This window comes from Macaca fascicularis, chromosome 8, assembly GCF_037993035.2.
Source record: "Macaca fascicularis isolate 582-1 chromosome 8, T2T-MFA8v1.1".
Lineage (NCBI taxonomy): Eukaryota > Metazoa > Chordata > Mammalia > Primates > Cercopithecidae > Macaca > Macaca fascicularis.
The window spans coordinates 3,828,163-3,854,135 of record NC_088382.1 but is presented as its reverse complement, the minus strand read 5'-3'; the positions used below and the strand labels follow the sequence as shown (position 1 = coordinate 3,854,135).

General features: G+C 39.1%; 1 protein-coding gene across 2 annotated transcripts in view; it reads left to right on the top strand.

The window, feature by feature from the left end:
- CSMD1 (CUB and Sushi multiple domains 1) overlaps positions 1-25,973 on the top strand; it is a 2,045,798-nt gene that overhangs the window by 1,514,595 nt on the left and 505,230 nt on the right. For both annotated transcript variants that reach the window (XM_005562521.5, XM_065518732.2), the window contains exon 12: positions 24,853-24,965. In XM_005562521.5, the coding sequence (XP_005562578.3) occupies positions 24,853-24,965 (113 nt within the window). The remainder of the gene's footprint in view (positions 1-24,852; positions 24,966-25,973) is intronic.

The window sequence follows — 25,973 nt, the reverse complement described above, 5'->3', positions numbered from 1 at the left end:
CTAGTGGCCTGCAATCTGATTTCATCTGAGAACAAAATATGAGTATAATTTAGGATTATGTTTCATCTGTTTCAATTGTTTTCCTTCATTAAAAATATGTTTATGGCAAAAATTAGTACACTCATGAGGTAGCAAAAAATAATAAATTTTTCAAATCAATTCCCCCCTTTTTTTTTTGAGATAGAGTCTCACTCTGTCACCCAGTCTGGAATGCAGTGGTCCGATCTCGGCTCACTGCAACCTCTGCCTCCCAGGTTCAAGCAATTCACCTGCCTCAGCCTCCTGAGTAGCTGGGATTACAGGTGTGCGCCATCATGCCAGGCTAATTTTTGTATTTTTAGTAGAGACGGGGTTTCCCCATGTTGGCCAGACTGGTCTCGAACTCCTGACCTCAGGTGACTTGCCCACTTCAGCCTCCCAAAATTCTGGGATTACAGGTGTGAGCCACCGCGTCCAGCCAACCCCCCTTTTTTAAACTCTCTCTTCTGCTTCCCTGTGATGCTACATTATCAGGGTTTTTAAAGAAGTGCAGATGCTTTCTAGTTTGGGAAATATAGGTCTTTTTTGGAATAATGTCATACACCTTTCCACGCTTTCTGTAAAACTTCATGATAAAGTAACAGACATCATGGGGAAAAGTGTTGGGGGTGACTCAGTGTACCTCCGAAGAACTCTGTTTCCAGAGTCTTAGCAAGAATGGTGACAGCCCTTGCTCTGAACATTTGCAGACTGATCCCACTTCTCAGTTTTTACCAGGATTACAGACTGTTCTGCAGCCCTATGACCTGGGCATCTGCTTTAGCTACGTCCAGAGAGAGGGCCTCAAAGACAGTTTCTGTCCATTTTATCAGACCTGGTGTATCAAAATTAGGAAAATGATTTGGGGGTGTACTTCCTCTATGTTTTTAGCAGAAAGGAAATACCTGCCTCATCTGCCTTTGCCACTCCACAGATAGCTTCTCTTCATGATGTAGACCTTGAAACCACTAAACCAGAGCATCTTTCATTAATGGAAAGTGTTCTACAGGTGTTCGCCTTGGTTTCTTTGTCGTCTTGTGTACTACTGAGGGTGCCTCTTCATTTGTGAGGAAGCTCGCCCCTGGTAGCAGCCCATGTTTCTATGCTAGAAAAAAGGTGCAGTCTATTATACTCACCTTATCCCCTTATTTATTGATTACTTATGAGACAATTCACACATTGAAAAAGCTCTAGCCAACTGTTCTGTATATTCCCTTAAAAATCGATACAGCCAGAATAGGACTCCACCAGGAACGTGCCTCCTTCCTTCATTGTATCTTGAATACTTTGCAAGAGAACACGTACTTCTAGCTTATCTTCCTGCTGGTGCATTCCAACTATTACTAATCATCATAATTGAAATTATGTTGCTGGACCACAACTTATGATAATAATGATGAGGACAACACTAGTAATATCATAGCAAACTTTTATGTATCTCTTACGCACCATGCACTGTGTTAAATGCATAATACATTTTACCTTATCCGATCTTTACTATAATCCTGGGAATTTGGGGCTAATAATATCATTGTTTTGTCAGTGATGAAGCTGAAGTTTTGATAGGTTAAAGGATTTACCCCAATTCACAAGCCTAGTGTATGCTGAGGCAGGCATTCCAACTCAGGGATGTGATATTGTTCCAGGATCTGGAGTCTTCATCGCCTGTAGACCTACCATGATTTTAACCTGGTTCCCTTTGACAGTCTTTTGCATCTGACGCTCACACCCCCACCCCATTATTTCACTTCCACAAGCAGCTGTGAAGTGAATGTCTTTGTACGTAGACGTTGGCATACTTGTTTGGTATACCTTCAGGCACATTTCCAGCGAGGAATTTTGGGATGAACAGGCATCTTCATTTACACTGTTATGTTTCTCCAATTATCCCCCCCCAAAAATTTATATAAACCACAGTGGAACATAAAGGACCCTATTTTTCCACACCCTTGCCAAACGATGACTCTTTTTTGTTGACAAATTACTAGGTTTAAAAAAATAGCCTTTTTTTATTTTTAAAAACAGAGTCTTACATCTGAGGGCCCAGATACCTATATTTTGAGCAAGTCTCCAAGGTGATCGTCACACACACTGACTGCCTTTGACCTGGGACAGTGCTGGGAACAGCAGCACCACAGTGGATAGAAACGAGCTGGCAAGTCAAAGACAGAGTTTCTGGCTCCAGCTATTTGCTATCCCCATGACCCTGAGGGAAGTCATTCTCCCTCTCTCTACGTCTCTTTTCCTGGCTATAAAATATGTATAATAAACTTTTCCAGCCTCTGGAAACGAGAAAAATGAAATAATGCATGCGAACACTCCGGAGAGCTGAAAAATGTAACCCACACATATTATTATTACCAAAACACCTAATTTAAGAGAGGATGTCACTAAAATAAATGAGGAAAATTGTTAAATAACGGCAACATTTAAAATATAAATGCAGCTAGGTGATGCCGTATGAAATCCCTTAGGTTATTATTAAAGATCTACAATCATACACTCAGTTTTTAATGCGATTTGTTGTTAAGAAAGCAATTGCAAACTCTGTATTACATTGACATAAGGGTTATTAGAGCCTTCTCTCAATAGCTTGAATCTATAAATGAAAAACTAAATAGCCGACTGAATCAAACTGAGATGCCCTTTGGGAAACAGTGTAACCAGGACCAGCGGGGCATTTAATCAGCTGCAGAAGAGGAAGGAAAAACCACTGATATATGTCCTCAGTGTACCAGATCACAGAAAAATAACAGAACACAGTCAGAGAATCACAGCTGGTCTCTTTGAATAAACAGGTGATTTCAGGTTATACATCAACAAATACTTTTGGGTACTTATATGCAAACATTCTTCCCAGCATGGAGTCTAACATCTAATTGGAGAAATGACAGATACACTGGAATAGTTTAAATACTAGTCAGTATATGAAGTCAGAGGATCACATGACACACATTTTAAATAAAGCAGCAGTTTAAAACCTCTTCATGGCAGACTGGCATTCACTACTTTAAACTCAATATTTTGTGGGTTTCCTTCTTGTGGGAAATACGGAATTCTAGTTAAATCTGGATTATAAGAGAAATTTGGAAAATGAAATAGCCTAAAAGTAGATAGCTCACCCTAAATAGGGTTTTAAAATTTCTTATTTCTGGTAATGATTTTTCATTTTCTTAATTTTTATGACACAATATGAAAGAATAAAAACATTAAGGAACTCCTTCAATAATCCACCTTCCCTGAGAAGTGGATGAAGAAAGTTGGGTCATATTTATAGAGTTTCAGACTTAAAAGAAAATTAAGTAACTTTCTTTGCAAATGTCTGTTGAGTTCTTTCCAAGCACGTCTATTGAGATTGTTCTTGATTTTAATTTGCAGAGGAACAGCATGGAGAGGTATGGCCTTCCCCGGACTTCCTCTGGCCTTTGCAGCTATTAGCCATTGGTCACCAGGGGATTTCATTAATTCCGGATGTTCTCTGGGTGGCAGTCACAGGTTACAGTTTTAAAATGCCCGTCCGTCTACGAGAATGAATAGTCAATATTATTGGAGACATCTGTGAGCACACAGGGTAGCCTCTGCCTAACCAGATGTGTGGATTAACAAATCAGGATCCTGGTTCTTTCTTAGGGCTGGATTAATCCATTTTTGGTGAAACTACTTCTTGCTCCCAGACACTGCCTGGTGTGGCTGCGACTTCATTTCTCCCTGCTGTTTTCCGCTGATTCTGAGTCAAAGGGCATCATTCTCTTTTTCTTAAAGACTGCTGAAGAGCCATAAAAAAGCAGACACTATGCACAGACGTGTGCATGTTTGTGTGTATATCTTTATATATCTTTAATGTTGTCACAGAGTTAATCAATAAACATTTAGTGCTTTGGGGGAAAGCATAAACAATTGATGTTGGTAATAAAGATATAAAGATATTGACTTAAATACATCCTAGATTTTTAAAAAAATCAGAAAACATGATTAGAAATCAAACCAATTAGAAACAAGATTCTTAAAACTCTGGAATCACATAATCCCAACTATTTTTCTGTATATTATCTTTCACATAATGGCACAGCCTGTGAGTCTGAATGCCACTGATAGTATAGACAGACTCAACTGTTTGGACCCTGTTCTTGACTTAAAGTCTATCCATCGTTAGCTTTTCTTTCCCGGCCTCTTATCTGGAAGCTTTCTTGCTTGATTCTTTGAATAATTATTTATTGAATGCCAAATATTATGCTAGGCCTCAGCTAGGAGACAGAGAGAAAGAATAAGCCATTGTTCTAGCCTTGAGGACTAATTAGCCTACTGATATAAATTTCATATAATTAGCAATATGAATCTATATTATTAATAGTAAAAGTGCTAGTATTGCTATAAATTTTATATTATATTTTATACTACGAGAAGCATGCTATCTTCTTCATACATTTATCTATTGGTTTTAACCTTGAATGTAAGAGGTCAAAAGAAATGTTATTGGCCAAGCATGGTGGTACACGCCTATAATCCCAGAACTTTGAGAAGCCGAGGAGGGAGAAATACTTGAGGCCAGAAGTTTGAGACCGGCCTGGGCAACATGATGAAACCCCATCTCTACAAAAAAAAAAAAAAAAAAAAAAAATTAGCCGGGCGTGATGATGCATGCCTGTAGTCCCAGCTACTCAGGAGGCCGAGGTGAAAGGATCGATTGTGTTCGGGAGATCAAGGATGCAGTGAGCTATGATCACCCCACTGCACTCCAGCCTGAGCGACAGAGCAAGACACTGTTTCAAAAAGAAAAATAATAATCATAATAATTTTATGGGTTTCTAAACATTTATGTGGTTTGAGGTTAGAAAAAAAAAGTCACCTCTTCTAAGTATATTTTGATTGCATCTGTAGGGTCTTTTTTTTTTTAGTCTTTTGTGTCCACAAAGTAAATTACTCATACAATATAAATCTCTAATGGGATACAAACAAGTTTAAAAACATATAAACCATTAATATCAAAATGTTGATGGGATCTTGTTATAAAAAATTGGTAATATTACTAAATGAGGTTTGAACAATGCCTTGAGGATTTATATGATTTCTGGGAAATCACAAAATATTCCATGGGATTCTTTTAGCACTTATTGCAATTTATAAGCTTCCGGGAACTCTTAAAAACATTCACAAATAATTTCGGCATTAAAAAGGGACCCCTGTTCTTGACAGTGTATTGGTAGGTATCTCATTTGAAAATTCTATCTATCTGGCAATTCAATTATTCTAAGTAGATAAATGTAAGAATTCTACATATTTATACACCAAATTTACCTGATACTTTGGTGAGTGTAAAATATCTTCCTTGTGACTAGATGCATCAATTTATATATGGTATTCCTAAAATATGCCTTAAATTTATGCTGATAATACATCAATCACTGTTGTCTGAAGAGAGCAGCCCAGTTACTAGAATAACCAAGTCGCTTCTGTATAATTGCTAGCACAGTCTTGGCCTTCTCCTGTAGTGATGGTTACTCGGCCTGGTTAGTTGAGTGGTGTTATGCCAGGTGAGTGCTTTTGTGTCACCTTCTTTCTGTGTGTGACAGGTTCAGGACCAACTTCCCAGAATCAAGGAGAATTGAGTAGCCAGCCTTTGTCGTTACCACTGGAGAGTTCAGACATTGCCACACCTCTCTGGACACCCTTTGTGGTTTGGGTTTCCTCTTCCTAGAACCCTGTCGCTAGGGGAATAAACAAACCGCTGGGCTTTAGCATTTTGGATCTGGACTAGCAGCTGCAGTGGAGCTATCTGAGAAAGCCAGCACAGTCAGGGACCTTGGGGACCCATCGGACGTGTCTTGAGGGCAACTTTCCCACAGGGAAGAAGAAGCCATAGGTCCCACAGGAAGCTGAGCCCACGGGCAGCTCCTGCTGCAGATAAGGTGACGTTCCATTTCAGCTCATTTGGGGTCCAGGCAGCTGAGTGAACAGCAGGAGTCATTTCCAGCTGTTCAGGTATAGACTCACTGTGGCTATTTTCTCTAAGGAGCCAAAAAATGCATGCCTGTTTTTATGGACCCAGAAGACCTAGGAATCTCTTCCACAATTCATCAGTCAAAAACATTTAAATATTTTATTGTTTGTTTTTTAATCTCAAATTAACACCAAAGGCTGTTATTATTTTGGGGAGATAAGTCCATTAAAGCAATAGATGGCGCGTATTTATAGTGCAGCATCCCTGACTCCCTCTCGTATGCCTTTTACCCTCAAAGAACTGTTGCATCAAATAGAATGGTAGATAAAAAACAGTTTTAAAAAGGTTAAAAGTACAGTACAAGGAGAAGGTAATATGATATTACTGTAGTTATCATCGCCGTCTTAATATGATAAAACATCCAGGGTTCTGCCATGTTCAGAATGAAATTTAAAAATGAAATGTAATGGAAAGGAAGAAGGAAAGAGGAGACTGAACTGTCATTTAGTGCATCTGTATTGTTTATTGACAAACTTGTGACAAAGATACCATTTCTATCTGCTAGATGAAGACAAGGAGTGCTGGAGTTGATAGTCACTGAGGAAAAAAAAAAAAGGGCTGCCTAATTGCTCATTGAACCCCTGGTGTTAATACAAAGGGATCTTTGTAGACTTTGTCCGGATCCCCAGTGGAAACGTTTTGCAAATCTATAGTAAAATGTCACAACCAGGATATTCACCTTGATATGATCCACTGATCTTATTCAGATTTCCTGTTTTATTTTATTTTATTTTATTTTATTTTTATTTTTATTTATTTATTTATTTATTTTTTGAGGCAGAGTCTCGTTCTGTTACCCAGGCTGAAGTGCAGTGGCACAATCTCAACTCACTGCAACTGCCGTCTCTCAAGTTCAAGGGATTCTCATGCCTCAGCCTCAGGAGTAGCTGGGATAACCGGCATGCACCATCATGCCCAGCTAATTTAATTTCCTGTTTTATTTATATTCATTTGTTTCTCTCTGTGTGTGTGTGTGTGTGTGTGTGTGTGTTAGTATGAAGTTCTATACAATTTCACTACCTGTTTAAGTTCATGTATCCACCACAGTCAAGACACAGGTAATCTCTAATACCTCAAAGGTCCCTCATGTTTTCTTTAATAATAATAGCCAACTCTCTGTTTTCTACACTTAAACCTGACCCCTGCCAACCATTATCTCCACTTCAGCTCTAAAATTTTGTCATTGCAAGAACTTTACATAATTAGAAGCATGTAGTGCCTTGCCTTCTATGATTGCTTCTCACTCAGCAAAATTCCCTGGACGTCGTGTACTGCAATCGTTTCTTCCCGTTTTTTGCTGGCTAGTATTTCGAGGTATGAATGTTGCACAGTTTCTTTTTAGTCACCCACTGACAGACACCGGGATTGCTTCTAGTATTTGACTATTACGAAGAAAGCTACTATGACGTTTGTGTATAGGTTGTTGTGTAAACGTGAGTTTTTATTTCTCTTGGAAAATTACTGAGGAGTGTGATTGCTTGAGTTGTATGTTGGTTGTATATTTAGTTTTGTAGGAAACTGCCCAACTATTTTCCAGCATAGTTCTCCCACGTCACAGCCCATGATGTTAAGTGGCTCTCATGCTCACGCCGTCCCCAAAATTGGTTTTATCATCACTTTTTCTGCTCCAAAAGGTGTGTAGTGACACCTCTTTGTGGTTTAAATTTACATTTTAACCACTGACCGCTAATGATGGTGAGCATTTTGTCAGGTGCTTATTAACTATCTGACATCCTCTTTGGCAAGATGTCTAAGTCTTTTTCCCATTTTCTAAGTGGATGTTTCTTACCATTAAGTTTTGAGAATTCTTTGTATAGTCAAGATATTAGTGCTTTGTAGAATACATGGTTTGCAACTATTTTTTCTCAGTGTGCAGTTTGTCTTTTTACTTTCTTCATGTGGGTTTCAACACATGGCAAAAGCTTTTAATTTTGGTGGAGTCTGGTGTATGGGCTTTCCCATAATGGCCGGAGTTTTGGTGTCAAGTCTAAGGATTCTTTGCCTAGCTGTACTTTACAGAGGAGTCCTTCTATACATTTTCCTAAAAGTTTTACAGTTTTACATATTACATTTCAGTCTCTTATCCCTTTTGAGTTAGTTTTTGTATATGGCATGAGACAGAGGTTGAGGTTCCTGGTTTGCCCTGCAGTTCGTGTGTCCAGTGGCTCAGGAGCATTTGTTGAAAGGACTCTCCTTGCTCCATTGAACTGCTTTTCTGCCTTCATTAAAAATTAGTTAGATGTATTTGTGTGGGTCTATTTCTGAGTTCTCTGTTCTGTTATACTGATGTGCCTAGTCTTCTACCAATGCCACACATTACTGATTACTGTAACTGTTTAGTAAATGTTAAGATAAGGTGGAGTGATGTTTTCCCACCTTATTCTAGGGCAGGGGCCACTCTATATAGTTTTGAGAATACCATATACATATATACATGTATACTCCCAGCAAGGCTTTATAAAAACATTGCTGGGATTGTGATAGGAATTACATTAAAGCTATTGATAAATTTGGAGAAAACTGACATGTTTGCGATGTTAAATCTTTCAACTCATGAACACTATATATCCTGCAAATCATCAAATGTTTCTTTTTTTTTTGGTGTTAGCTCATATATCACGTTCTTTCTTTAGCCTCTTCTGATGGTGGATGACATTGATTGATTTTTTAAAAAATTGACTCAGCCTTGCATAAATGGAATAAATTCTACTTCATGATTGTGTATAATTTTTTGTACATTGTTGGATTCACTTTTCTAATATTTTGTTGAGGATGTTTTCAGCTACATTTATAAAAGATATTGGTCTATAGTTTTCTCTTTCTTTTTTGTACTGCCTTTGTCTGGCTTTGGTATCAGTTTAATACTAGCCTCATTATAAGATTGTAATGGCTATAAAATATTTTCTCTTTTGTTACTTTCTGCAAGAGTTTATGAAAACGTGATGTTAATTGTTCCTTATAAATTGGTAGAATTTTCTGTGAAACCATCTGGATCTGAGGATTTTGTTTTTGGAGAACATGTTAGTTATAATATTAATTTCTATAATAAAGGACTATTCAGATTGTGTATTTTATCTTGGTTGAGTTTCGGTAATTAACAGTTTTTGATAAATCAGTTTATATTTAATAACATGTTGAATTTATGAATTTAAAGTTGTTTATAATATTTCCTTATTATCTTTGTAATGGCTGATGAATCTGTAGTAATATCCACTATTTTATTTCTGATATTTGTAATTGTTCCCATCTATCTCTCTATCTCTTGCTTTCTCTTTTTCTGACTTTCTGCCAGTCTTCTTACGGGTTCATCCATTATATTATTTTTAAGAGAAAATATTTGTTTCATTATTTTTTCCACTGTTTCTCTATTTCTATTTCATTAACTTAGACCTCTATCACACTCTTCCTCCTACTTTCTTTGAATCTATTTTGCATTACTTTTGCTAGAATCTTGAGGTAAGAACTTAAGTAATTTTTTCATTCTTTTCTAATATCATTTAGTGCTATAAATTTTCCTCTTGGCACTGTTTTATCTGCATCCCACATATTTTTATATGTTGTGTTTTTATTTTCACTTCGTTCTATGTATTTTTTTTAATTTCACTTGAGACTTTCCCTTTGAATCATGGATTATTTAGAAACATGTTATTTAATTTCCATGTGTTTAGAGATTTTTCTAATGTCTTTTAATCAATGATTTCTAGTTTGATTCCTTTGTGATCAGAGAATAAATTCTCTGTGATTTCAGTTCACTTGAATATGTCAAGATCTATTTTCTGGCCCAGGGTGTGATTTATCTTTGTCAGCTTTTCATAGGGGTTTGAAAAACATGTGTATTGAGTTGAGAGTTCTGTATTTGTCAGTTAGATCCTGTTGGTTGATGGAATATCCTTTGTGATCTTTTCTGCCTGCTTTCTAAGGGTACTGAAGTTTTCATCTATACTTGTGGAGGTTGCTGTTTTTCTCTTAGCTGTATCAGTTTTTGCTTCTTGTCGTGAAGCTCCGATACGTGGTTTGTTCACTTTTAGGATTGTTCCATATTTCTGATGGGTCAATCCTTTTATTATTTTGTGATGTCCCTTTTTGTCTCTGATATTTTTATTTGCCTTAAGTCTACTTCATCAGGTATTAACATAGACACTCCTGCTTTTTATTATTAATATTTACATGGTATATCTTTTCTTCCTTTTATTATCAGTATGCCTGGGTCATTGACTTTGACGTGTATTTTAAGTCTTATGTAATTGGGTAATTTTTTTTAATACATTCTGCCTTTTTCTGACATTTGAGTGGCATATCTAGACCATTTATATTTACGGTAATTATTGATATGTTTAGTGCTTTGTCTGGCATTTTATTATTTGTTTATTTCTGTTTCTCATTCCCCTTTTATTGCTTTTCTTGCCTTCGTAGGGGTTATTAAGTTTTGTTTTCTGGCCGGGTGCGGTGGCTCAAGCCTGTAATCCCAGCACTTTGGGAGGCCAAGACGGGCGGATCACGAGGTCAGGAGATCGAGACCATCCTGGCTGACACGGTGAAACCCCGTCTCTACTAAAAAATACAAAAACTTAGCCGGGCGAGGTGGCGGGCGCCTGTAGTCCCAGCTACTCGGGAGGCTGAGGCAGGAGAATGGCGTAAACCCGGGAGGCGGAGCTTGCAGTGAGCTGAGATCTGGCCACTACACTCCAGCCTGGGCGACAGAGCAAGACTCCGTCTCAAAAAAAAAAAAAAAAAAGTTTTGTTTTCTAATTCTTTCTTGGCTTATTTGTGGTATATTTTCATGTATTTCTTTGTAGCTTTCAAAGTGATTGTTCTGGGCATTATAGTAAACATATGTGACTTGTAACAGTCTAGTGATACATTTGTTTTCTGCTGTTACTATAGAGTATTCCACAAACTCGGTGGCTCAAAACAGCAGAAATTTGTACTCTCAGTTCTGGAAACCAGAAGTCCAAGTCAGGTTTGCTAGGCCAGCATCAAGATGTGGGCAGGGCTGGAACCACTCCAAAGGCTCTGGGAAAGAATTCATCCCTTCCTTCTTCCAACTTAGGGCAGCTGCTGGCATTCCTTGGCTTGTGGCCACATGAACCCACTCTCTGCACTCAGAGTCATGAGACCATCTTCTCCTCTGCCTGAAATCTCCTTCTGCCTCTCTCTTATATGGATACTAGTGGTGGCATTTAGGGCCCACCTAGATCATTCAGGACAATCCCCCACATTTAGATCCTTAACTTCGTCACATTTGCAAAATCTTTCATCTAGAAAGTAAGATTCACAGATTTGAGGGATGAGGGTGAGGGCAGGAGTGGACAGGAGTGAGGCCATTACTTACTACAACTAATGCCAACATTTGCCACTTGAAGTATGGAAACCACGCTTGCATTTAGGGCCCTTTACCCCTTCAACTTTTTAAAATCATCATCTGACGTACCAGAAAGTGTTCTAATTGTTTCAATTATTAAGTAAGATTTACAGAACTCATGGTAAACAAAATGTCCATTTTATATTGTATAGATTCCTCTTGTTTTTTCTCTTTTGAAAGCACAAGTAGAAGTTTCTTTTCTTTTCTTCTTCACTTCTTTTCTTTTTGAACACTGTCCTTGAGCCAACCATTAAGGGCGGGTCTACCACCTACACTTTTTTGTTTGTTTGTTTGTTTTTGTTTTTGTTTGAGACGAGTCTCGCTCTGTCCCCCAGGCTGGAGTGCACTGGCAAGATCTCTACTCACTACAAGCTCCGCCTCCCGGGTTCACGCCATTCTCCTGCCTCAGCCTCCCGAGTAGCTGGGACTACAGGCGCCGCCACCACACCCGGCTCATTTTTTGTATTTTTAGTAGAGACGGGGTTTCAGTGTTAGTCAGGATGGTCTCGATCTCCTGACCTGATGATCTGCCTGCCTCGGCCTCCCAAAGTGCTGGGATTACAGGCATGAGCCACTGCGCCCAGCCTACTACCTACTCTTAATTTGCAACAACAAATTCTTTGCCTATAATTTTTTTAAGTTCCCTTTATTTGTAAAGGATAGATTCACTGAATCTAGAATTTGTAATTGACAGTTCTTCCTTCTGGCCTCCAGGATCCCAAACGGGAAAATCATTATCCTTTAAGTAGATTTTCCTGTAGATAACATTTTGTTTCTTTTTGGTTATCTTTTTCTGTTTCTAGTTTTTAAAAGTTGGATTAGATGTGTCTTGGAATGAACTTCTTTGGGTTTATTTTTGAGAGGTTAACTTAAATTATTTTTAGTCTGTAAATTCATGTGTTTTTGCCAAATTTGGGATGCTTTCAGCAATTTTTTTAAAAAAATAATTTCAACATCATCATCTAGCTCATCTCCTGGAATTCCAATGATAAAAATAGTTGGATTCTTTGTTGTTGTTGTTGTTGTTTTTGTCCCACAGGCCTCTGAAGTTTTATTCCTTTTCCTTTTTATTTTTTATTTTTGAGACAGAGTCTTGCTCCATTGCTCCAGGAGGCTGGAGTGCAGTGGCACGATCTCAGCTCACTGCAGCCTCTGCCTCTTGGGTTCAAGCAATTCTCCTGCCTCAACCCCCTGAGTAGCTGGGACTACAGGTGCATGCCACCACACCTGGCTATTTTTTTTTTTTTCCTGTATTTTAATAGAGATTTCACTGTGTTGCCCTGGCTGGTCTTGAACTCCTGAGTTCAGGCAATCCTCCTGCCTCAGCCTCCCAAAGTGCTGGGATTACAGGTATGAGCCACTGCGCCCAGCCTCTTTTCCATTTTTTAGTCTGTTTTCTCTCTGTGGTTCATGTAAGAGAATTCCATTAATCTCAAGTTCACTGATTCTATTATTGCTCATTTCAATTTTAATATTAAGCAAATCTAGCAATTTTTAGCCTTCTATTATTGTGTTTTTAGTTCTATAATTTCCTTTTAGTTCATTTTTATAACTTACTTGTTTAGTTAGATTTTTTTTTCATTTGTTTGCAGATAATTTGTAAACAATCACTGAAGCATTTTTAAGAGACCTGGCTTTAAAATCCAACCTCAGATTCATTTCAGTTGGGGTTGGCTGATTGTCTTTCATCATTCAAGCCATGATTTCCTTGGCTCTTGGTGTGATGATTGTGTCCCGGCTCTTTTGTCTGTCATGTTATGTATTGCTAAGTACTATTTACATCTTTCATTGGGTTGATGAAAAAGCAGTTGTGGTTTTTGCCATTGAAAGTAATGGCAGGCCAGGCACAGAGGTTCACACCTGTAATCCCAGCACTTTGGGAGGACGAGGTGGACGAATCACCTGAGATTGGGAGTTCAAGACCAGCATGACCAACAAGGAGAAACCCAGTCTCTACTAAAAATACAAAATTAGCTGGACTGGTGGTGCATGCCTGTAATCCCAGTTACTTGGGATGTTGAGGCAGGAGAATCACTTGAACCTGGAAGGCGGAGGTTGCGGTGAGCCGAGATCATGCCACTGCACTCCAGCCTGGGCAACAAGAGTGAAACTTCATCTCAAAAAAAAAAAAAAAGTAATGGCAAAGACTGCAGTTGCTTTTGTACCCACCTAATATTTTAGCAAGTAAGCACCTTGTTTAGCCTTGGCATGTGGGTCTCAGCCTATTTTGTGGGCAGGGGAGGAGATTCCAAAGATAATTTGACTATCAGAGCCTTCAAGGTTTTACTTTGATCTGCTCAGTGGATTTAGTGCCCAAGGAGGCTCCACTGCTCTCTGCTGGTGCTGGCTGAGGGGCAGAAGGATTTCCCAGGCTTGGCATGCATGGGGTGGGGTGGGCTGGGGGAGACGTTTGTGAGCAGATGAGGGAGGTCGGAGGGACCTCTCTTTCCAGTGCCCCCTCATCTATTCCACCCCCTCTGCCCCTGTGTCTGGGCGGGGAGGAGACTCAGTCTCAGACCTATAGGGACGAAGGGCCTTCCCAGGTGAGATCACTTACATAGCTGCATCCCTCTTGCAGGTTCTGCCTTCTTCGGTATTTTCCTTTGACAAGGCAGCCCTGGGAGCACAAGGAATGTGAAGCCTTCCTTGGATGCTTGTTATTGGTGTGGCTCTCATGTCCATTTTCTTTGTGTGGTGCTGCCTGTCTGGTAGTCAGACGGGTCCCAGTTGCATCTGGAGAAGGAATGGGCTTGCTGGAGTCCTTCTGTTGCCTGGTCAGGGGTGGAACACAGCAGGTCGGGTGGCCTTCTGTTTGTGGTAGCCCACAAGTCACCCCATGCTCTGCTGTTTCTCTGGTCCTGGGTCCCAGGCCAGCTTGTCTTTCTCCTATCACTTTTTAGCAGTGTCTTCTGGTGGCTTCTTGCGCCATTACCAGGCCTGATACTTGTGTTTTACATGGAGGGGGGTGGAAGAAAATATCTCCATGCCATGAGGACTGGCAGTCCATATCCGTTTAAATAGTGTGGGCTGCACTCAGTAAAGGGACTCTGTAAAGTCCCAGCACTTTGGGCTTCGGTCAACTTTTATTTTCCCCTTTGATCTGCAGGATCATGAGGTTTGGATTAGATCTTTTTCATGCAGTTCCACACATGAACAATTTCCAATTCTGATAATGTTTAGTGGATTTAAAATAGCGATTGCAAATGACTGATATAAGTCAGATCACCTTCTATGCCACCTGGCTGTAATGGATTTCAGCACAGTAAATAAAGTCTGCCATACTTGAATGAGGTGGGTGCATGAGTCAAAGTAAATGAAATCGAAAGCTTGTTCTAATTTCATGTTGATACACCTGGGGAAATGATAATAACTTCAGTGTATCTATGAGTTGCCTTCCGTTTTAACATTGTATTTAATATGATTATTTATTCAATAAAAGCATTCCCTTGACTTATTTTTCAGTCAGGTTAGTTTATCAATCAGATTCCTGCTCCTTTCCTCCTGTCCTGGCCCTCTGCAGTGGTACACATCATGTAAATGAACATGGAATCAGTCACTGCCGTGTCCTGGGAGCCCGGCTAGGTGCTGGGTAGGTGGAGAACCTGTAACTCACTTTACTTGCTCTCAGTGCCCACTCAGTACTGTATCGGAAGATATGTGAGAGACCCAAGAGTGCAAATATGGCCTTCCAGAGCTTAAATTCCTTCTGGCTTGGCTTATCAAACAACCGAGTTGACTTCTACCTCTGCCCCTGGCTGCTTCGCACCTGCCAATTTGTACCGGAGATATTTATCAACACATCTCTGAAACTCATTACTGGTGTTTTACTGCATCCTCAAGAGGAACGACTCTGCCCAGGTACCCAGGTGCCTGAACAGATAGTACCGTGTCTTTACTTATCCTTATTAATCCCCAGCTTACCCTGTATCTACCCAATTAAGGCAAGTAGTCAATTAAATCATACAATTAAGTAACTGTGTTTTCTCCACGTTCTGAATGATTTATGCCATTCATGGACATTAAAGGAACATAAAGACTTCAAAGTAGTTCAGTTTTAGGCAAGTTTTTATCTTAAGGGCAGGCTTTACTTTTCCATTGACCATTTTACAATTGTAATCAGTATATTAGAGGCTTAGCACATCCCCCTTTTTTTAAATTCACGTACATGCCCATAAAATCCAGGCGTCTCATATTGCAGGTGCTAAGGTGCTATGTTGCATCAGTGTTGTATTTTGACAGCTTCGTGACACATGCAGAATTATTCTTCAGGTCTGAACAAATTATTCAGTAAAGTATATACAGTAAAGTAGAACTTTTTGTGTGTGCAGATCTATGACTGTAAATACATGTATAGATTTGTATAACCACCAGCAAAATCAGAACATAGAACATTCCCTTCACTTCACAATACGGCAGTATCCCTTTGTGGTGTGGTGACAGGCTCCCCCACCTTAAACCCTGAACTACTTACTGATTCCCTTTTTTTTTTTTTTTTTTTTTTTTTTGGAGATGTAGTCTCGCTCTGTTGCCCAGGCTGGAGTGCAGTGACACAATCTTGGCTCACTGCAACCTCCGTTTCCCAGGTTCAAGCCATTCCCTTGCCTCAGCCTCCCAAGTAGCTGGGATTACAGAAGCCTGCCACCAAACCTGACTAATTTTCATATTTTTAGTAGAGATGGAGTTTCACCATGTTGGCCAGGCTGGTCTCGAGCCCCTGACCTCAAGTAATCTGCCCGCCTTGGCTTCAGAAAAGTGCTGGGATTACAGGAGTAAGCCACTGCGCCTGGCTGATTCATTATTTATCCTTGTAATTTTGTCTTTTTGAGAATGTCACACCAATGAGTATATGTTCTATGTAACCTTTGAGATTGCAAGCGGAAAAGCCAAGCAGTACAGCATCCTGAAAAATAGGTTGGTAGTTTCATATGAGGCTAAATATACATCAATCATATGACCCAGAAATCCCACTCCTAAGTATTTACCCTAGAAAAATAAAATTTAGACCACATGAATGTTTATAGTAACTCTATTCATAATTGCCAAAATAGAAACATTGTAAATATTCTTTGACAGGGAACTGGAAAAACACATGTCTATTCTTACAAAAGAATTATACTCAGTGCTCCCAAAAACAAGCAATTGATACACACAACAACATGGGAATTTTACTGGGTTATGCTGATGAAAGATTTCAGAGTCAGATTTAGGTTTTATCCATCTGTTGCTTTGTTTTTGTTTTTTGGTTGAGCCAAGGCCTCGCTATGTTGAACTCCTGGACTCAAGTGGTCTTCCCACCTTAGGCTCCTAAAGTGCTGGGATTACAGGCATGAGTCACCACACCCAGCCCTTAACACATGTATTTCACGTAGATTAGAATAGAACTATTGAACCATTTAGCAAGGTCCAAAGGGAAGATTTGTTCAGAGATGAGATTGTTCTTGTCTACACAGTAAAATCGCAAGTAACCAAAGCGTCATGAAGTTACTGTATCTTATGGTTGACATTAAGCTTTCAAGAACAATGACACATTTGCATTGGAAAGAGTTTAGTTACACTGTCAAAGAGTTAAATGTACTCACAAAGTGCCCTAATTGTAAGACAGGAACAAATACATAATCAAATGTATTTCCTTCATTTCGGGTTAACCACTTCACATACTTGAAATTAGAGTCATAACCACTGCTGATTTCAGTTCAACATTGATACTGACTGCACCCAGACATATCAATGTGAGACAGCAGTATCGTCACCGAAATCTATGCAAAAGATCATAGAATTTTAGATCTGAGGAATTCCTTCAAGGTAGATTAATACAATTCTCTTGTTTCGTAGATGAGGAACCTGGAATAGAGATAAAATGATTTAGCTGAAATCACAGGTGAATTAATGACAGAGCCGTAACAGAACTCCAAATGTTAAGCCCTTGGTGTGCTGCCTAAAATACCACTAAGATTTAAATCATTATTTGGAAATATTCCTATGAAATTTAAACATGTAACTGTATAATGAATACAATATAGATTTAATTTATATTTTTATTGATTGATTTATTTTTAAAATGTGTATGTTATTTACTAGCGACTAGGGATAAAGTGGTCAAGAGACGTAAAATTGTACCCAGAGAGCTCAGAATTTGAAAGAAGGTGGAGGTTGAAGCAGATGTCTATGAAACTGAATTGCATGAAGGATTCTACGATGACTTAGAGGCAAAAAGTCCTAATCTGGCTTAAGAGGGTAAGAAATGCCCAGTGAGAATCCTCAGAGTCTTCAAAGACTCTTAGCAGGAAGAATTGACATTCCATCCAGGGATTTCAGGGTTTGCAAAGCCCTGGGAACTGAGAAATGACATCATTTTGGAGAATGAGGAAAAATAAATATGGCTAGAGCTGAACACACCTGGGAGATGACAGAGTTTTAGACTGCAGGGCTTGGGGGCGAAAAGGCAGGCTGCTACAATATGATGGCTTATTTCTCCAAAATAAAATTATATTTTCCTCTATCAAAAATAGATCGATTATTTAGTGTTTCATTAGGATGACTTTATTTTTAAGTTTAAATCAGAACAATATGTACTATAGAGTCAACTTGGGGAAAAATTGAGCTGTGTTAAAGAAAACAAGACTAATTATGTAACTATATGTTATGATGAATGTTAAAGTATAGTAAGTTTCCACTTAACATCATTAATAGGTCTTTGGAAACTGTGACTTCAAGTAAAACTCTGTATAACAAAACCAATTTCCCCTTAGGCTAATTGATATAAACAAGAGTTAAGTTCTTACAGCATATTTCTGCTCACAAAAAGCATCACCAAACTTCTGCATAAAGAACAAAACACTCCTAATATTAAACATTTAAATAAATGTGAGCTATACACACTTTTAAGAAAGATTAATGAACACAAGTAAGATTACTGTTTACCTAAGTTTTGGTGGATGGATGAGTAACAGTCGTAGGGGTGGAGTTTGGTTACATCAAGGGATACATAAATTTTTTTTTGCCAAGACAACATTGTCAGGAAAACCTCCTCCTCCAGCAGAGGTCGAAAACATTTACATATGTGACAGCTCCCTGAGCACTTTCCTATTGCATTGTTTATTGTCCTGCATTTGTATGATTATCATATACTTGACACATTTTTATTTGACAACAATTTATATTCATTCATTCATTCTTTTTCCAACCAGCTCATTAGCTAATGCCAATAAACCTCACATGCACAGCTTTGGGATGTGGGAGAAAACCTGGGAGCAAATCCAGTCAGACATGGGGAACGTGCCAACCCCATTGATACGGTTTGGCTCTGTGTCCCCACCCAAATCTCATCTCAAATTGTAATCCCCATAATCCCCATGTATGAGGGAGGGACCTGGTGGGAGGTGATTGGATCATGGGGGCCGTTTCCCCCAAGCTGTTCTCATGATGGTGAAGGAGTTTTCACCAGATCTGCTGGTTTTGTATGTGTTTGACAATTCCTCCTTCACATGCTCTCTCCTGCTGCCATGTAAGACGTGCCTTGCTTCCCTTTCACCCCCTACCATGATTGTAAGTTTCCTGAGGCCTCCCCAGCCATGTGGAACTATGAGTCAGTTAAACCTCCTTTCTTTCTTTTTTTTTTTTTTTTTTTTTGAGGCAGAGTCTCGCTCTGTCGCCCAGGCTGGAGTGAGAGGCGCCATCTTGGCTCACTACAAGCTCCGACCCCCGGGTTCCCGCCATTCTCCGGCCTCAGCCTCCCGAGTAGCTGGGACCACAGGCGCCGCCACCACGCCCGGCTAGTTTTTTTGTATTTTTAGTAGAGACGGGGTTTCATTGTGTTAGCCAGGATGGTCTCGATCTCCTGACCTCGTGATCCGCCCGTCTCGGCCTCCCAAAGTGCTGGGATTACAGGCTTGAGCCACCGCCCCCGGCCTCATAAACCTCCTTTCTTTATAAATTACCCTGTCTCTCGGTCTTGGATAATGTATTTACAGCCATGTGAGAGTAGACTGATACACCCATACAGATGCCACCCCTGCTAGGAATCTATTTCCTTCATCAATATTATAATGAAATGACATTGAACAAAATGATTTTATTTGAGCACCTACTGTATTTAATCAAAGCCAGCATCTATTTTATTTTCTATTTAGAAATTATTATTTTGAAAATCCTGTTTCAAACAGATAAGCAGTTGCAAAAGGCAACAATATTGCTTGCTTCTTTGTTTTAAAGAAATCATTTCTCAGTGTTAGCAAGCCAAAATAGTTCTGGAAACCTGAAAGAGGAACAAAAGTTCTTTTGTTTTAAATAATTATAAAATAACTTATAAAAATTTAAAAATAAATTAAAAAGTGTTTTTTACTGTGTGTAATTTTTGTAAGTTAATTAGCTTTAAAATGACTATAATAAGCTGTAATTACAGTTCTTCTCATAAATATAACTGTCACATAGCAGGCTTAAAATAAATTCCAAAATGAGTAATAACCATAAACCTGTTTTGACATTTGATTGAATGAACTTTGTGCGGAATATGGCAGTGTGCTTGCTGACTGTTTCATGCAAATGAACAAAGTAACATAAGATTAAATTAAAGCAAAGTTCAGTACAGAACTTAGGAAATTAAATATATCGACTTAGAGGTATGTCTAAAGTAGTTGGATAGACAGTATGAGTCTTTTCAATGTGTAATAATTTTCTACATGACAATTAAGTTTTTAATAAGTTAAAATCAAGTCGAATGTCTAGGGGAGGTAAAATGCCAGAATCAGCAGACAGAGTTAGGAGCCTACTTCAGTGGGGTGGTTGTGAGATAGTCAGTGTTCAACCGAGAGGTTGGAAATGGGAGAAAACAATGGTGCAAAAAACATCAAAGAAATACAAGGCAAATAAACTCCCCCAACAGTTACTTCCAGTGGCTGATGACTGGTGACATGAAAAGAATAAAAAATACTTAGGAGATTTTGAGAGGCAGGTATTTCATGTTTTGACTGCCTTCAATGTTTTTCCCCTTATACTTATGAATGAAGTTATCCACTGAGAACAGAAGAAATAAGGACTGGGAATGGGCTTGAGAAAAATGGTGATGACTTAGGACAATAACAAATGGCAATAGGAAAAATACACTGACTATAATTCAGGAAAAAAATGTGGCACTATGTGACTAGTTTGAGTATGGAAATCATACATATATATCAGTATAAATCAGCAAGTTCTTCATCATCTTTCTTGTGCACACGTACGGAAAGATATAGAATGGATGGTTGGATCCATCTCGAGTTTGGGTTTTGTCAGAGATGGGACGGATTGGTAGTAGATTTTAACACAGTTAAGGGGCTGGAAAGACAGAAGAGCAGAGTAACAATCATGTTGTCCAGGCTGGGTAAAAAAGTGACAAAATCATTAGTAGAGGTCCCCAAGAATTGGGAAGTGTATTTCAGAAAGTACACACATATGATAGTTAAAAGATACTGCAGTGTGGTCAGAAAAAGGGGTTAGGTGCCTAAGTTTATTATGATAAAGAGTAGCAAGGTGCAAGGTATGACCAGTGATTTCATACCTTGCACCTCGATGTCATACCTTGCAGTGGAGTGGAGAGAAAAGTTATTGGGTTAAAGAGCCAAGGACCCATGAGTCACTTTACCAGAATTATCAGACTGCCCATAGGGAGCAATGACAATAAGCCAGGGGCTACATGAAGGGAGAGGACGATGATGGACGGCAGTAAAGTCATGTTGCATGTTGCATGGTGGCATAAGTCTCGAAGTCAAAGGGGTGTAACAAGAGAGAAGTGAGTGGGAGTGGGAAGCACAGATCAGAAAGGTGCTGACACCACCTCTAAGCCCAAAGGGAGACGGGAAAAACATTTTCCATGTGAACCATGTGCCCTGTGTGTATTAACATGTAGGGAAAAATTAACGGCTGTGCACACATTCTTCTTTAACTGTATAATATTAAAATGGTACATTTTCTTTCCTCTTCCTTCTACCCAGAACCATGAATTGGACTTAAGATACATATTTTTCCTTTATATAATCACTTACCTTAGGGAATAGTAACAGAAATCATGGAAGGAAGGAAAGCAGGAAGGAAGGAAGGAAGGAAGGACGGAAGGAAGGAAGGAAGGAAGGAAGGAAGGAAGGAAGGAAGGAAGGAAGGAAGGAGAGAGGAAGAGGGAGGGAGGGAGGCAAGGAAGGAGAGAGGAAGAAGGAGGGAAGGAGGGAAGGAAGGAGAGAGGAAGAAGGAGGGAGGGAAGGAAGGAAGGAGAGAGAGGAAGAAGGAGGGAGGGAAGGAAGGAAGGAAGGGGAGAGGAAGAAGGAGGGAGGGAGGTAGGGAAGGAAGGAGGGAAGGAAGGGAGGAAGGAAGAAAGGAAGGGAGGAAGGGGAGAGGAAGAAGGAATGAGGGAGGGAAGGAAGCAAGGAGAGGAAGAAGGAGGGAGGGAAGGAAGAAAGGAATGAAGGGGAGAGGAAGAAGGAGGGAGGGAGGTAGGGAAGGAAGGAGGGAAGGAAGGAAGGGAGGGAGGGAGGGAGGAAGGGGAGAGGAAGAAGGAGGGAGGGAAGGAAGGAAGGAAGGAGAGAGAGGAAGAAGGGAGGGAGGGAGACAAGGAAGGAGAGAGGAAGAAGGAGGGAAGGAGGGAAGGAAGGAGAGAGAGGGGAAGAAGGAGGGAGGGAAGGAAGGAAGGAAGGAAAGAGAGGAAGAAGGAGGGAGGGAAGGAAGGGAGGAAGGGGAGAGGAAGAAGGAGGGAGGGAGGTAGGGAGGGAGGGAGGGAAGGAAGGAAGGAAGGAAGGAAGGAAGGAAGGAAGGAAGGAAGGAAGGAAGGAAGGAACGAACTAAGCCAGATTCCAAATTTGATATAGAGAAAGCCCTGCAACCAATACTTACAGAATATAATTTGTTGTAATTGCATGAGGAACCCTTACCAAAATTGACTATATTTAAATCAAAACTGCTAATTTCTGACAAGGACTGGTATCTACACTACAATATATCAAGAGAGTTTTCAATCTTTAAAAGGAAGAAAAGAGAGACCTCTCATTAAAGAAGATGTATTAATGGCAAATAAACACGAGACAATGTTTCATTACCGATTAGTTAAATGCACATAGCTATTAGAGAAGCATAAGAAAATGCTGACAACAGCAAATGCCTATTGAGAATACAGAGAATCTGGAGTGCTCACACATTGCTGGTGGGAATGTACAACCAGTCTGGGGAAAAATTTGGTAGCTCTTTAAACACTAAACGAGATTATACAATGCAGCTGTTGCACTTTTGGGCTTTTATCTCAGATAAATGAAGATTTAGGCTCACACAAAAACCTGCACAGACATGTTCATAGCAGCTCTGAGTGTCATCTGCCAAAACTACTATCAGCCCAAATACCCTTAACCAGGTGGATGGTTAAGCAAACTGTGGTATATCCACAACATGACATATGACCCAGCAATAAAAGGGAACAAACTATTGGTATAAACAAAAACTGAGATAAATCTTCTGGAAATGAAGCTAAGTGAATAAAATCAAATCCCAAGTTGTTAAACACTGTGATTTCATTTGTATGTTTTTTTTAAATGAGTAATTTAGAGAGGGAGACAGATTAGTGGTTGCCAGGGGTTAGGGACAGTGAAGGGGGTGTAGCAAGAGGGGCATCAGTGTGATTTTAAGGGCACAGCACCAGAGAATTTGGAGGGAATGGAGCTGCCCTGTATTGACTATGGTTGTAGATTCAGGAACCGAGATATGTGACGTGTTTGTGCAGAGCTACATACACAAATGTACACACAAAAAAAGAATAAAACAGGGAAAGTTTTAAGGAGGCTGGTAGACTGTATCAATGTCAATGTCCTAGTTGTTATAGTTTTGCAAGATGTTACCACTGGGGGAAACTAGGTAAATAATACATGTGATCTCTTTATATTATTTTGTGCTACCTACCGCATGTGTGTCTACAATTATCTTAATAAAATTTCAAGAATTTAAAAATATTAATCATCCCCTACTTGTGTTTATACACAATGTAAATTATATGTAGAAACTGAAGTAAATGAAACACTACTACAAACAATAACATGAATACCTTTCACCAACATAAGGTTGAACAAAATGTTATATATAGTATGATTTCATTTATAAAAAAACTTTCAAGAAGATATAAAACCAATAGTTTGGCAAGATGGGAGGAGAGGATGGTGACTGGGAGAAGGTACAAGAAGGCTTTGAGGGGTTGGTAATTCTCTAAGAGTTGATCTGTGTGGTGGTTCACTGTGTAAAAATTCATAGAGCTAGACATTCATGATCTGTGCGCTTTTTGGCTTGTTACACTTCAATAAATGTATAAATAAGAAAGAAAGAAAAAATATCTCTTCAAACAAATGAGCCAACAAAACAAGCAAACCGAAAAGAACAATCTTGCCAACAAAGACAAATCTTCAGAAAGAAATACATATTTAGTTACTGCAAATCATTCACAGAAATATTTTCCTCTTTTCACTTTGTGTGTAACATTGCATGAGTTACTTCACAAATAATGACCGTTGTTCATCTTCCCTTGAAGAATCCAGTGCTCTGTGCTGCCTAAGGTGAGGATGTTGGATTGATAGACAGATGATATGATTAATGGGGCAAATCATATGCTCACATTCCTGAAACTACTTTGCTGAAAGTCAAGCTTCCTATTTGATTAGGGATATTTGTTTTGGTTGAATTGATTTTTTTCTTATACTTTTTCTGTTTCAACATGCTTTTCTGCCAGCACGTTGAGTTCAGTCAATGGATTCAGTGTTTCTTTTCACTGGCTGACAACAGCTCCTATGTGACTGTTTTGTTAATACACGATGAATGCTTCATTGAAACTCACGTTTGGTGTGACCCAGACATTAATATGCAGGGGGAGTGTTCAATAAATGCTACCAAATCTATTTCAGCTATGCATGTTGTTCTTTTCAAAATTCTTTTAATGTGCAATTACCTATAATATATTTTAAAAGGAGAGTTTGTGATAAGTTACATACTAGTTCTAGACTAGACAATGAAAACCTTTTGTGAATGATCCCGTACAATTTCTTGTGATAGAGATGCTTTCTCTTTCATGGCTGGTGTTGCACAATCCTGCAGCAACCGTGCACATCTCTAGTCACCTCAGATGAACAACTGTCCCTGATTTTTTCCAGGACTGTCCCAGTTTTAACACTGTAACTCCTGCACCTGGGGAAGCCCCTCAGTTCCAGGAAAATGGGATGGTTGGTTGCCCTAAGTTGATTTTTTAAAAGAAAATATACACATTGGCAGTCTTAGAATAGAGTAATTTCTGTAAAGCTCCAGTGATAGTGATGTTTGAATATTAATATCATGGACAAGAGGCTGTACAGTCTTTGAAAGAGGGTCTTGCTATCTATATTTCTAGGGTTTGGCTATTTAAAGCAGCAGGACCCTCCTTTGAGGTGGAAGTCGATGTACTTGTTGCCTTACATAAAGGCTTTGACATTTCTCTTCCATGCAGGCTCACGGGATCCAGTGTTCCTGACCTCATCGTGAGCATGAGCAACCAGATGTGGCTACATCTGCAGTCGGATGATAGCATTGGCTCACCTGGGTTTAAAGCTGTTTACCAAGGTAGGACGAGAACACTCTTAACAGAGTTTAAAGCTAGCGTTCCAACAGAGGACAGACACCATTCTGTATTGGTTAGGTATAAGTAAAATCAATAAGTCAAACAATGCTGATAAATAGGAATCATGATGGGAACTTCCTTAAAGTCTGCTAACACTCGCTTTTGTGAATGAGAATGTTTAACTTCTGAAAACTTGGCTTGCCGTGATATGTACTCTGATTATCCCAAAAGAAAGAGTGAGGTGAAGTATTAGGTGTAAGCTAGGAAACGTGGGCATATGTGTGGATCTTTTGACCATATCATATTGTCTGGTATTTCTCAAAACCTTTTTTTATGTGAGCAAATATAGAAAAGACAATATAATGAATCTGAAAAGACTTACAATTATACATTTTATGAGCTGAATTCAAATATTTGAAATGAAAGCTCTGTGCCTGTCATTGTTTTTGAGCAGTTTATAACTTTATAAGTTATAGAAAACTGATAGCAATGCAAACAATTTCTGAAGCATTGAAATGCAAATGAATTTCCTGTGAAAGAGATGCAGTTAATTATTGTCCTGTGGATATTGATTACTTTTAAATCTATTAGCAAATTTATTTCAGTATTTCTGATTGTCCATATATTTGTGATCTTTGGATTCTCCTTTGAAATAGTTTTTAAAATATCCTGTTGGTTTCTTCCTTAGTAGCTGAGTTCCTTAAAATATTTGAACTGATGGATGTGTATGTGTATAGGTAAAAATGAGAATATTTATCTGGAGCTCTTGGAATTCTATGTATTCTACTTTTTGAATTTGAGTAAACAGGCAGTATGTTCTTATTTTCCAAGTGTATATCATAGGATAGTTTTAGGAGCTAAAAAACGTAACAAGAAGTTATTACCCATGAAATCAATGAAGGAGATAATAAAAAAGCATCCACCAATCCTAAAACGACAAGCATGGTAGGGGATATTGTCATGAGTCCATGTGAGTGAACACGCCACAGCACGGCTTCTCTCTCTCTCAA